Source organism: Cheilinus undulatus, linkage group 2 (genome assembly GCF_018320785.1).
Source record: "Cheilinus undulatus linkage group 2, ASM1832078v1, whole genome shotgun sequence".
Lineage (NCBI taxonomy): Eukaryota > Metazoa > Chordata > Actinopteri > Labriformes > Labridae > Cheilinus > Cheilinus undulatus.
This window is the reverse complement of record NC_054866.1, coordinates 31,878,102-31,891,376: the sequence shown is the minus strand read 5'-3', so window position 1 is coordinate 31,891,376 and position 13,275 is coordinate 31,878,102. Positions and strand designations below refer to the sequence as shown.

The window sequence follows — 13,275 nt, the reverse complement described above, 5'->3', positions numbered from 1 at the left end:
GTGTCTGCTGTGTAGGATGGAGTGGAGGTTTCAAAGGGTCACACTTTGACTGTGGAGGACGCTTCGTTTGACAAAGCAGGAACGTACGTTTGTGTGGTGACGGCTCCTGAGATCGAGGGGATGGAAACCAGCGGGTCCCTTCATGTGAATGTCAAAGGTTAGTCTGCTAAAAGTTAGAGATTAATTTTTACTCTCAGTAATCAGCTTATTAGTCTGTATTTTCTTACCATTTCCTTTTTTTCCCTTTATTTTTATAATAAAAACGGTCAATTATATTTGTATGTAAGCAGTAGGATTGTAAATACAGTAGTATCTGCAGGACTGGGTAGACTTTAAAGGTTTAATTTCTTGATCATCTCTCTGCAGGTTCACCAGAGATCTTGAAGCCAAAAGAGACAGAGATGGAGAGCTATGAGACAACAGTCGACTTGAGCTGTGATGTGAGAGGGTTCCCAACTCCTGAAGTTATCTGGAGCACCTCAGATGCTCAGGTACAGCAGAGGGAATTCATTTTTTCAGATTTTCTGTGGCTAGATTGGATTTTAATCTACTTGTTTGTTAAACCTAACACATTTAATTATAATTATTATTTAATTTATTTAATTCAGACTGTTAAAGAGAGAAGAGATCCTTTAAATAGCAACTTAAATGGAGTGAAAACAGGGCGCTCAGATAACCTAGTGGTTGGGTCACACCCCATGTACGCATGCTGCCCTGGTTCAAATCTGGCCTGTGGCTGCTTTCTCGCTCTATCCTGCTCTCTCATCCCTGTTTCTGATTCTTTCCACTGTCTACCTCAAGTAATAAAGGCATAAAAAGCCCCAAAAAATCTTTAAATGGAGTGAGAACAGAACAATGCCTCAAAAACATCCTGTACAGGGGGGAGGGGTTTAATTTAACTTTAACTGCCCACTTACCACTCCATGCTGTGCCCCTCAGCCACAACATCCTACAGTCTAGGCTGCATTTGCAGATTTGGTTGTTGGCCACAGCGTCACAGCATCACAGCCATCTAAGACAGACTTACCACAAGCTACCAGAGTGTGAAAATATGCTATATATTCTTTTAGTAGACACAGGTTTGAATGTTATCAACCTTGTTTTACAACCCCAATTTCAAAAAAGTTGCAGTGTTTTGCAAAATCTCATAAACCGGTACTTTAATCACAATAGAACATAAACAACATTTCAGGTGTTGAAACTGAGACAGTTCACCATTTCCTGAAAAATGTGAGCTCATTCTGAACTTGATGGCAGCAGTACATCTAAAATAAGAAGAGACAGGGCAACAAAAGGCAGGAAAAGTAAGTGGGACCAATGAAAAACAGCTGGAGGATCATTTTGCAACTAATTAGGTTAATTGTCAACACGTCAGTAACAAAACTGGGTATAAAAGGAGCATTTTAGAGAGGCAGAGTCTCACCAAACTGCAAAAAACTGCATCTGAAAATTGTGTAACAATCTCAGAAAAAATGTTCCTCAATTTAGAATTGCTAAGACTTTGAATACTCCACCATCAACGTTACATAATATCATCTAAAGGTTCAGAGAATCTGGAGAAATCTCTGTGAGGGACAGAGCTGAAAGTCAGTATTTGATGCTGGTGATATTTGGGCCCTTGGGTGGCACGGCATTAAAACGGGCATGATTCTGTTCTGGAAATCACTGATTGGCTAACGAAATCATTGTCAACACAGTTTTTGTGCCATCCACAAATTGCTGGCATTGGGCCAAAATCTCATCTCTCCATTTTTCATTATTTTAATTTTTTTTTCCATACACCATTGCTATTGGTCACCCTTTGCATCTGCCAGTTGGCTTTACAAATTTAAATAATAAAAAGGGTCAAAAAGATGCGTACTTTCTCTGTTCAGTGTTAAACTTAATCTAAAAAAAAACAGTTTTTTTTAATTCCCTGAAAAGTGGTGATTTTGGAGATATGAGGTTTTGGCCCAACTGTAGCAAAATGCAAGTTAAAGCTGTGTCATGCAAAGAAGAATCTATATGTGAACATGATCCAGAGATGCTCCAGTTTTCTCTGGGCCAAGTTAATTTAAAATGGACTGATGAAAAATGGAAAAATGCTCTGTGTTCAGATGAATCAAGATTTGAATCTCTTTTTGGAAACCATGGATGCCTTGTTCTGTGGGCTTAAGAGGAAAGGGACCATCCAGGTTCTTATTGGCCCACAGATCAGTATGAGGTCGCATTAGTGCCTATGGCATCTGGAAAGGCACAATCCAATGCTAAAATATAGAGGTTTTAGAGCAAGATATGCCCCCATATTTCAGCGAGACAATGCTAAACCACATATCCCACCAGCAACAGTAGAAGAGTCCTGAGTTGAACTGGCCTCAAAAATCCAGCAAAGAAGACCAGAGACTGTTGGCAGGTAGAATCCTTCATTAAAAAAGAATGAGTCAGCATTTATCTCCCAAAACTCAAAGCAGCTGGTCTCCTCACTCCCCAGATGTTTACAGACTGTTGTCAAAAGAAGAGGTGAGATACATGGCCCTGTTCCTACTTTTGGAGATGTGATGCTGCCATCAAATCCAAAATGAGCTCATATGTTCACGAAATTGCAAGATGTCTCAATTTCAACATCTGATATATTGTTTATGTTTTATTGCTAATTCAGTATGAGTTTATGTCATTTGCAAATCATTGCAATCTTGACTTGATATACATGTACACAGTGTTCCAACTTTTTGGGGATCAGGGTTGTAGGAAAAACATTTATTTACGGTCTCAGGAAAAAGAGCTCCTCTACTCACAATCAATGAGGATCATGGTGACATCTCTGATTGGTGGAGCCTACTGTTTACCACAAACGTTGTCTCTCAGCTGTTAGAACTGAAGTTAATGATCATGAAGAAGGTGGTTGGTCACATTTGACCTTTATGCTGCTAAAAGCTGGTGCAACTTAAGTCACCTACTATCAGATCAGCCAATAGAGATATTCAGTTGCAGTCGTTGGATTAAACATGCTGAGGAAGGTTCTTGTGCATACTTCTAACACAGTATGCAGGATTTAAATACAGTGTGATGAAATGTTGATATTTGGCCTCTAACTGATCTACAATACTAAATACTCATATACAGAGGTTTTCATTATCATTTTTGAGAAAATGATTTGGGATCAATTATTATATCACATATTTTTGTCTCAGGTTCTTGACGAGGTTATGCAAATGGTGATTGATGGTGGGATTCAGAGCAGGGTCAGCGTCCAGGTCACCTCTGACATCACTGCCACCTGCAGCGCCTCCAATGAGCTTGGCAAAGACAGCCTGACCTTCAACATTAAATCCAGTGAGTCCCTCCTGCTGCTCGTGTTTCCCCGTTTCACCCTTTTGTGTTCTTATGTACGTCACTATGTGTTGTCCCTTGCTTTCCCTTTGTTCCTCCCCTTCTTGTCTGAGTCACTTGATGTTTATTTTTACACCGTCTGAAGGCCCTCAGCTCTGTGATGTGCTCTAACGTGTAGCCTGTGATTCTGGACATGTCATTCAGTGTTGTTTTTGTTGTTCCTGGACGAGGTCGCTGCTGTGAAGCTGCGTGTGGCTGTTAAATGGGCTCCCCTCCACCCCCAGTGTTAACGGGAAATGTCTTCCATTTTTTGTGTGTGCCTTTACCTTTTTTTAGCTGTTAACACCACCCCAGCACCAGTAACTACAACTACAATCATTACTACACCTACCATCACTACTACTACTGTTGCCTCAGGTACAGGTAAGACCAAAACCACTCTGCCCACTCAGCACAGCTTCAGTAATAAACTGTCTAAAAAAACAGGAAATGGTCATATCAAAATAAATCTAATAAAAGGACTTCCTAAGGCAGCAAAATAACGTTTTAAACTTTTTTAGAGTGTGTGATCTCGCTGAGGTCTGTAATCAATGCAGTGGCTTTAAATTGTTGGTACAGTAATGATAATTCTGTGTTCATTTATTATTATGTGATTAAACTTTGCTCTGTTTTAATCTGTTGCAAAAATAAGCAGGAAATGAAGACATAGCAGCATTTATTCCCCAGGAAAATACTGACACCTTTACTGTTCTGCATAAGAAATGCATCCCTGTGGGGCCCAGTGTTGTCATTAGACCAGAATTTAATCTTGACTTTGCAGTAGTGAAAATTAGATTATATTACTACCTGTTTGGATACCACAGCAACAAAAAATAGAAGCCCAAAGCAACTGATCATCATCACCAGAAACACAAATATTTTATGGCAGTGGTTTTCAACTGGTAGGTCGGCAAGCAAAAGTGGGTGGAGACACTGTTTTAAATGGGCTGTGAAGGTGTTCTTGGAATAAACTGTGGCAAAAAAGTTCAAAAATACATCCATAAATATCATTTTATTTGTTTTCCATGATGACAAGTTAATTTTGTTCCTTTTCTTTAGATGTAAATCTGCTTAACTTCTTCTCTGAAGAAAACAATACTGGTTTCTTATTACTGTTGTAAGGCCAAAACCTCAATCTACATTTTTCATGATTTTCTTGTTTTGTTTTGTTTTTTTTTTTTTCATAAATCAGTGCTTTATGCCACCCTTCACATCTGTCAGTGGGTTTTAACCAATTTTAAAGCAATAAAAAGTGTCACAAAGATGCAGACTATGACCATTTCATATTAAAATATAGCTGGAAAAATACAGCGTTTTCTTCCCTGAAAAGTGGTGATTTTAGAGATACAAGGCTCTGGTCTGATGCCACCATTATTTTAATGTTTAGGTGTCCCTGAATCTTTAGATAACAACCAGAATATACAGCTGACATGGGAAATAGAATAAAGTACAATGTATGCATACGTATCAGTTTAGGGTTTCTATAATGATGTACTTTTCCTGTCTTTTTGTTCAGCCACATTTGTTCCAAATTAGATACAAACTTCAAAATCATTGTTGAATAAATTTGATTAACTGAAAATTTTCAGAAATTTGGGTCACAATTGCTCATTGAGGAGGCAGCAGTAGGTCCCAATGCCCAACCAGTTGAGAACTACTGTTTTACGGCGTAATGACAGTGTAATTTTAAATGAAAGAAATTTTCTCCTGCACACTTGTCTTATAGAACAGATTCTGTTTTTTAAAGTTTTGGTACTTTTTAATTCTATCAATAATTCATCTAAGAGAACAACAAGCACACACATGCATCACAGCAACTAGAAAGCAGCTGATACTTTAAAATGCACTCTCAGGGAGTCTCCTGATTCCCATTACAGCCACCGCCTTGTGTTCTCTCTCTCTCTCTCTCTCTCTCTCTCTCTGCCTCTCTCTCTCTCTCTCTCTCTCTCTCTCTCTCTCTGCCTCTCTCTCTCTCTCTGCCTCTCTTGTACGTCATGCCATCTCCAGCCCCTCAGGAAAACTGTCCCTGGTTGTTGTTTTTGGCATAGCGCTGTTGAAATGAGATTAGCCCAGGCTGACCATAGTTGGCCTGCTTAGCTGCAAGTTTAGTTTAAATCAAAGATATGATCTTTTCAAATAAAACATTTGCTGTGTATGTTTTGGATCTGTGCTGCAGATCTGAGCTGCCTCTGTAAGTGTGTGTTTGTGTGTGATATGAGTTATTTATTGCATCCTGATAACTGTGATCATGTGGTTCTTCTCAGTCAAAGCCCAAACAGCAATACCACAAGAGAAAGACAGGAAAGGTTTGTATGAAGGTCTTCCCTCATGTCTCCTGTCCTCCAGCTCTGCTCTGCAGCTCCTCCCTGCATCCATCAGACCTCCCTCTCCTCTCCTGATGAACACAACATCACACAATCATTAAGCTGCTCACCTTCACATTCACGTCTTTTTTTGCACGCTGTCATGCTGTAGTATGAGCACATCTCTCTTTCTTCCCTTATGAACGACTTCCTCTTTATAGGTTGCTGGTTTAAGGTTACCATGGTGATGCTAGTGCTGCTCTCTTTCCTACACATGCTGTTCTCTTCCTGCACACTGTTAATGCTGCACAGCCTGCCTGATGCCCTCCTATATCGGACTCTCCGGCCTCATGAGATTTTCTTGTTCCTAATCCAGTTGCAGTGAATAACTGTGGTTGTACTTGTGCTTTTTGTCCTCCAGAGGGCAGTGGTGTCATCATCGCAGTCATCATCATCTGCATCCTGCTGCTGGCCATCCTGGGCAGTGTGCTCTACTTCCTCTACAAGAAGGGCAAAATCTGTGGAAGGTCTGGCAAGCAAGACCTGTGAGTAAATCAGAACCAGTTTGATGTTTAGTTTAAATATATTGAGAGTGACGCTTCTTATTTTAACTTTAACACTGAAGAGACTACAATCTAAGCAGATGTATCCATCAAATTTTATAATTTTACTTAATCTACATTCGCTTTATAAATCCAAACATATTTTTCCAAGATACACAAAAATATAAGGATGCATTGCTTGCACTCAGTAAAAAAAAAAAAGATCAACTTAGTAGTAACAGTAAAACAGACTTTTCTGATTAGTTACATTAAATGGTTGCATGGGCTGTACAGTCTCAAACTAATTGCTGCATCTTGTTTTAAGAGACTCAAGGAAAATTTGGCAGATATTTGTACTTAGTGTTGGTAAAACAGAACTTATTTTTTTGTTTTTACATCGTCGAATAAAATATTTAACTGGACTTGTTAGGTGAATTTGGCTTATGATGAGTGCAATTAGGTATTTCTAGGTGGTTGATTTTATCCTGAGTGCAGTTTTAATGAAGAGGACATTAAGAAAGAAATCACTGTAATGTAGATGAAGATGAGTATGGATGGGGGAAGAAAATCAGATAATCATTTGACATTACTACCCAGAGTGCATTGCACAACAGTGACACCCTACATGTGAATCTATTTTTTCACATTTTTTCAAAGATAGAAATCTAGTGTTACTCTTGCAAAACACATAGAAACACACAAATGTTACTCTAATATGGACAATACGTCTCCATATGCTGGAAGTGGTATTATTAAATTATGAAATCAGCATCATAGGCACCTCAACTCTGCAGCTTAAAGCCTGTGTGATGGCTGTTTTGTGTAACAATGGATAATTTATGTGTAGGGTAGTGCTTACAGGGATGAATCCAGGCTCTTCAGACTCTCTGTGTTATAAACCTGTGGAAGATGTCCAAAGTTTGGACTAGCTGGGAAACAAACTGTAGCATTTAGCAGCTAAAGAGAAAATGTTCCCTAAAGACTTGGACTCTGCCTATAGTCTGCATCTTTCATGCAGACTATGGGCAGATACACAATCCTGATGATAAGAGACCCTTCTGTATCTATTACCTCTTTTTGTACTTCAATATTGGAGCAACCTGGTGCAAGAATTTCCATCATGATTGATTAATTTCTACTTAATCTTATACACCAACTTTCATGGGTCTGATACAGACTCTATATAAATAATATCTAACTCTTTAACCACCGGATTTTTATAAATATGACCTTTAGTTTTTTCCCTATCGACTTCGACTTGTCCTTGTCTTGCAGCACCAAAGAGAAGTCGAGCAAAGATAACATAGTGGTGGAAATGAAGAGTGACAATACTGAGGAAGCTGTGCTGCTTGGTGTTAACGGGGAGAAACAGCTTCCCAGTGACCAGGTAGATGTCTGCTTTGCACATAAATCAGATGCTTGTTTTCTGATGTATCTGACCACAGCAGCGCTAAGATTTTTAACCCCTCTTCTCTTTGTGTTTCATTTCGGTTTGTCCTCTGGAGTAAAGGGCGGTGCATACTTGGACATGCAGAAGTGAGAAGGTGACAGCTGCTCCCATTCTTCCCTCTCAGACTCAGACTCACCGCTGCCTTCGCGCTTCCACCACAGGTCCTTTTCCCAGAGTTACTTCATGGAAATGCTCGGCTTTCCGCCCATCACCAGGCTGCTGCTTTGGCTTACAGCGCCTCATGTCACATTTCTCTACGGAATGCAACCCGAACTTTGACGAGAGATGATTTGAGCATAACTCTGCTACCAAATCTGTCCTCTGGGGTTGTCCTTCACATGAGCCTTGTATACTGCTGATTGTAGAACAATAGTTAGAACACAACACGACCAGGGACTGTTTTTATATGCGACTACACTTCACCTCAGGCACCATGATCACTGAAGAGCAGCCTGATATAGCTCTTTATCAAGTGTACATATTATAATCTATGTATATATTTCTTTATTTAAAATAACACCTAAAAAGAGGAGATGACCAGACAGTGTTTGATTTTGTTTGTGTGCTTTTTATGAAACATGTGTATCTTTTTTGTTTTTGTTGTTGGCGTTTCCAGTTTTGCTAAAGTCTGTACACTGAATTTTTTTGGGATGCTGGGATGCTCCCCCCTTTACAGCCAGTTCCAGCCTCACCAAAATCTTACCTTTTTGCTTTGGATACACATTCAAGTCATTTTAGTCACATATCGGTCACATTTGTAAGCTAACACTTACTGTTACACTCATGTTTGTCTAGATTTAAATTTGTAGCCGATTCGTCTTTTTACACAACATTTAAGTTTGTTTTCTTGACTTTGTCTCACCTCTCCTTCTCTGTTGTTTTTTTTGAGTGTGAGCATTTCAAACAGCCAGGTAAAAAAGTTACAGTTGCCTTAAAAGTTTCAACCAAAGCCTGTTTCATTAGCAAAACCAGTGTTTTGTATTGCTAGTAATGTTTTTATTTAATGTTCTGTGCACTGATTTCTTTGTGGTTCTTTATGAATATGAGTTTCTCTAATGTGAAACCATTTTTTTTTATTTTTTGACTTTCTGGTAAACTTGTGTTCTGTAGCTGTTTTTATTGTTTCATTTATTTCTAAATGAGGTAGAATGAGGGTAGAGCAGATTATTGGTCCATGATAGAAATGGTTCACGGCATGACGTTTCCCTCCTAAATAGACAAAGATGCATTTCTGTTGAGTTACTTTTTGTTTTAACTTTAGTTTTGTATTGTCTGAGACATTGTGAGTGAGGTATGTGATTTCTGAGGAGGAGGGGAAGGTGACTGTGACGCCATGTATGCAAATAAAGACAATCAATATGTGCAGGTATTATACAATCGTACCCTTTCCCCCCTCTGACAGTCTGTTTTTCTGCTGTTTTTTTAGAACTACCATTGTTTATTTGTTTCAGATTTTTAAAATCTTTTAAATGCCTTTAATACCTTGCAGTTGTAAAATGTAAAAACAAATGTCACTGATAAAATTCAGGAAAACACCCTGAAAAAAATCACTGTAGTTTTTTGAAATTATACCAAATAAAGATTGACTGAAAAATAAAAAGAGCTAAAATGTGTCCTTGTCTGACATAGGCAGCTGTTTATTCCAAAATCAGGGAATTTGAAGATCAGCTTTTTGCATGAGTGGCAAGTAATTTAATCAAATTACTGTAACTGAGTACTGTTTCTGGGTACTTGTGCTCTTTGAGTGCATTTTAAAATCAGCACTTGACCTCTATTTAAGTGAGTTTTAATCAAAGTAACAGTTCTTTTACAATACACTTGTACTTTTTCCACCTCTGCTGACTACACAGTAGCAGTAGTAGATTCCACACCACATCTCAAAACAGCAAAAACTGGAGTGTTGATTTCTCAGGGTTCAATATTTCAGAGTTGATTTTAACCCCCAGTGTAATTTTAACTCTATTCTGGGTGAAATGGTCCTCAGTGTTGGAGCATTTAACAGTGATGATCCACCAGTGTTTAACTCTGTAATCAATGTCAATTGGTCTAAGCTCCACCCATTGCAATTTAAAATCTGGAGGGATGTGTGGGGGAAGTTTCCCATCATGCCCTTAGGCAGAGTGGTTTATATGTGTTTTATGTTTGGATGTTTCCTGTTGTACAGTGATCTCTGCTGGGGTTCTTTTGCTCAAGTTTCCGACGAATTGTTTTTTTTATGTGAGATACATTTGCCGCATGAGTAAAGTTATTCACTGAGTTAGAGTTCCTGCCTGAGATTTCAGGTGATCCTCAAGGGAACATAGAGCATCTTCTGTAGTAGTATGCATTGCCTTGCTATGATGTAGACTCTGATTTGTTCTTGGCAGAGAAAACCAACCTTGCTACAGATTTTCAAGATGTACTGCAGCTCTATTATATTAAATATTTAATGTTTTCAAAAGTGTAGTTTAACAATATGTAGTGTTGACAAATATAGACACTTCACGGCTGTGTATTTTACTTTTTCATAGAGATGTGACTTTACCTGAACAACCTGGTTAGAGATCTATTCTCTTGTGCTGTCCAACAAGGAAAGATCATATTTTACTGTAAAACTCCTCAGTAGCGACTCAGGTCTTAAAGTAATCCTTCAGTTAAATACTTTTTACTTTTACTTGACTATATTTATAGACCAGCACTTTAACTTTTACTTAATTAAAATTGAACCAGAAAAACTGTACATTAACTTGAGTACAATAGTCATGTACTTTGTCCACCCTTGTGTATTTGGTGCAGAGTTTAATATTTTTCATTTGTGTGTGCTGGTCTCTAGACACAAAAACCTACTTAAATATATAGAGTGAGTCACAAGGGGCTGTCTTTATACCCTTTATTTAGATCTAAATAATTGAAGTACCATGGAAATAATTTCAAAACCTTAAAGCAGAAGCCTTCAAGGTCACTTTCATCTTGTCATTTTAAATCCGGAGAAAAAAGGGGTTATTTGAGCACCAGAAAATATCAAGACATCACAGCAAAAATATGTTTTCTCTGGTTCTACCATTTAAGCAATGGTGTGTCTTGGGGTTAAAAAAAATAAGCTTTTTTTCCTTTTATTGTATACAGATGCATCAACGACCTTCTAGACAACAGTCACATCAGTGGTCTTCCCCATCATTGTGGTTTTGTGTACTAAAACAGAGTGAGAGAATGAAGGCTCAGGAAACCTCTGCAAATTGGACTTTTCCAGGAAATTCTAATATTTTGAGATGGTAGATTTTTATGAGCTGTAAGCCGTAATCATCAAGATTAAAACAAAAAAATCTTGAAATATTTCACTTTTTATATATGGAATTAAACTTTCTGCAGTTAATCACAGGAAAAAAATGAACTTTTAGATGATATTTAAATTTGTTGAAATACACCTGCATATTGATGCACTATTTAAGTTAAAGAGGACTGATACAGATATGATGTTTAAAATAAAAATCAAGCAGATGGACTATGTTTTTTCATCACTGCTTTTGGTGTGATGCTCTCACTACGCCAACATTTTCTCTCGGTTGACCATGAAAACAGATCAGAGTTTATTCAGCAGATTTTCTGCCCAGTTGTTTGATGCCAGTTTAAATTGCCTGGACACAAGTAAACACTGGCTAGTGGCTACAGATAAATGTTCATGCAACATTATTTGCCAAAGGTCAATGTTTTTCAGCACAGCAGATATTGATGTTGAACTGATGTAATTATCCATCCCTCACTGGATACAAGATTTCTTCCAACTGAATAAGATATTCTCTTTAGTTGATTTGCAGAAAAAACATCTGGTTAGAAAAACAAAAAGAAGTGTCCATACTCATCTCTGAACAATAGATAACTAGTGTTTCAACTTTGGAAGAAATCTGAAGTCAATACTGGTAACATAATTACGATTTCAGCCACAGTAATGCATCTTAGCATGCCTCTTATAATCCATCTTACTGTTGAGAGGTTTTTTTATCCCAGCAGTTTCAAGCAGCTCTGCTTTGTTTGATAACTCGTCATATGATCACTAAATCAGTCACATCAGAATGTGTGTGAATGGGATTAGTTAATCCTGGTGACTGCAGCCTCTGCCATCAGTGTGTGCATGTGAAATGAATGGGTGTGAATGGATAGGAGCTTTGAGTAGTCAGACAACCAGAAATGTTCTGTACAAACTCAAGTCCATTTAGACTGAGGTACAGGTTTACCTCTGATGAAATTCAGCAGATACTGAACTAGACTAACTCCATGTAGAGCTTTAAGGAAAATTTGAAGTGGTTACTTCATATTTTCTGGAGCTATATTTTCTCTCCTGCAGACATGCAGGAGCAGTGTCTGTAAGAATACAAAAAGCAGATGCTGAGTTACAGGGTTGTAAATTCTTCATACTGGCTGATAATTTGATCAACTGGCAAGGAAGTCAAATCAAATTATGGTTTTTAATGCAGCTAAAAGCAATACTTCCCTACTCGACTGTCAAATATAAAGCTGACAGAGAAACAGCACTGAAGTATTGAACGTGTCTGCGGATTTCTTTGTAATGCTCTCATCCTGCTCATTTGTTTATTTTCCTGTGCTGTATTGTTAAGTGTCATTCAAATCTACAAGAATACACTCAAATCTGTTTTCACAAACTGCTTCCAGTGATATTTGAAGAGCTCAACCCCCATGCCCCCTGTCCAATCAAAGCAGGAAACACGCACCTGTTATTCACACAGATAATAAAGGCTTTGTTCCTGGTAAGGCTGCTTCTCAAGAGTCCAGTTATCCCACGCTCGTCGCCTTTTCCAGTCTCAGTGAAGAGATGCTTATGAATAAAACCAAAGAAACAAGGAAATCACCAGTGATGTCACCTATGCTGATCATGCTAAACTGTCATTAAGAGTAGTAAATTATACAGAAGCCCATGCCTGGATACTTTCTTCTTTTCTCATTTTTTCTGTGATAACTGAAGGCCAGCTTTCTCAATTTCAGTTTGCTTTATTGGCATGAACAGATCTTTTACTGCCAAAGAATTATAAAAAATAAAAAAATGGCATAAAATATTTACACATAATATAAATTTACATATTAAATAATTCCACATTTAATCAGTGTATAATGAAAAAAATCTGATTTGTTAGAAAAAAACAATAAGACAATATGCATTCTGTCTTTGTACGTTTATGGACTTATATACAGTAATAACATTAAATTTCAATGAAAATAATAAATAAAATTCAGTGTGTTGGTTGGGAGGAGACTGAGTAGTTGGTGGATTTTATGGTGGTTTCTCAAGATCTTGACTTAATAATCTCATTATTTTGCTGTTTTTTCTGTGATGATGAATTCATTTCAGCCATTTTGTAAAGACATTTCTTCATTATTGCAGGAAAAATAAGTGTGTTCTTGAAATGACATAAAGTAGCCATGGTCTTGAAAAAACAACCAAAATTGCTTGAAATCAAAGGAAATTTAGCTTTAAGAAAAAAAAAAAAAAAAAAAAAAAAAGGACAGATGGATGCATGTCTGCTTAAGCTTTCACAAAACTATGCTCCGCTCAAGTTTTTCATTGGTTCTTCTGTTGTTGTTTTGTCTTTCTTGTGATGTTTTGCTGTTTGTGTTTGATGCTTTGTCATAACTGTGATTT

The 13,275-nt window shown here is 37.7% G+C and overlaps 1 protein-coding gene across 4 annotated transcripts in view; it reads left to right on the top strand.

Annotated features, from left to right (window-relative positions):
* The window catches only part of mcamb (melanoma cell adhesion molecule b), a 65,929-nt gene extending 56,668 nt beyond the window's left edge, over positions 1-9,261 (top strand). The window contains exons 10-17 of one of the 4 annotated variants that reach the window (XM_041805864.1): positions 16-157; positions 367-491; positions 3,171-3,312; positions 3,646-3,732; positions 5,613-5,654; positions 6,073-6,196; positions 7,469-7,580; positions 7,704-9,260. In XM_041805864.1, coding sequence (XP_041661798.1) covers positions 16-157; positions 367-491; positions 3,171-3,312; positions 3,646-3,732; positions 5,613-5,654; positions 6,073-6,196; positions 7,469-7,580; positions 7,704-7,733 — 804 coding nt within the window. In that variant the 3' untranslated portion in view covers positions 7,734-9,260. Of the gene's footprint in view, positions 1-15; positions 158-366; positions 492-3,170; positions 3,313-3,645; positions 3,733-5,612; positions 5,655-6,072; positions 6,197-7,468; positions 7,581-7,698 lie in introns of all 4 variants that reach the window. The other 3 variants (XM_041805872.1, XM_041805880.1, XM_041805889.1) reach the window with 3 other exon arrangements.
* The last annotated feature ends 4,014 nt before the right edge of the window (positions 9,262-13,275 follow it).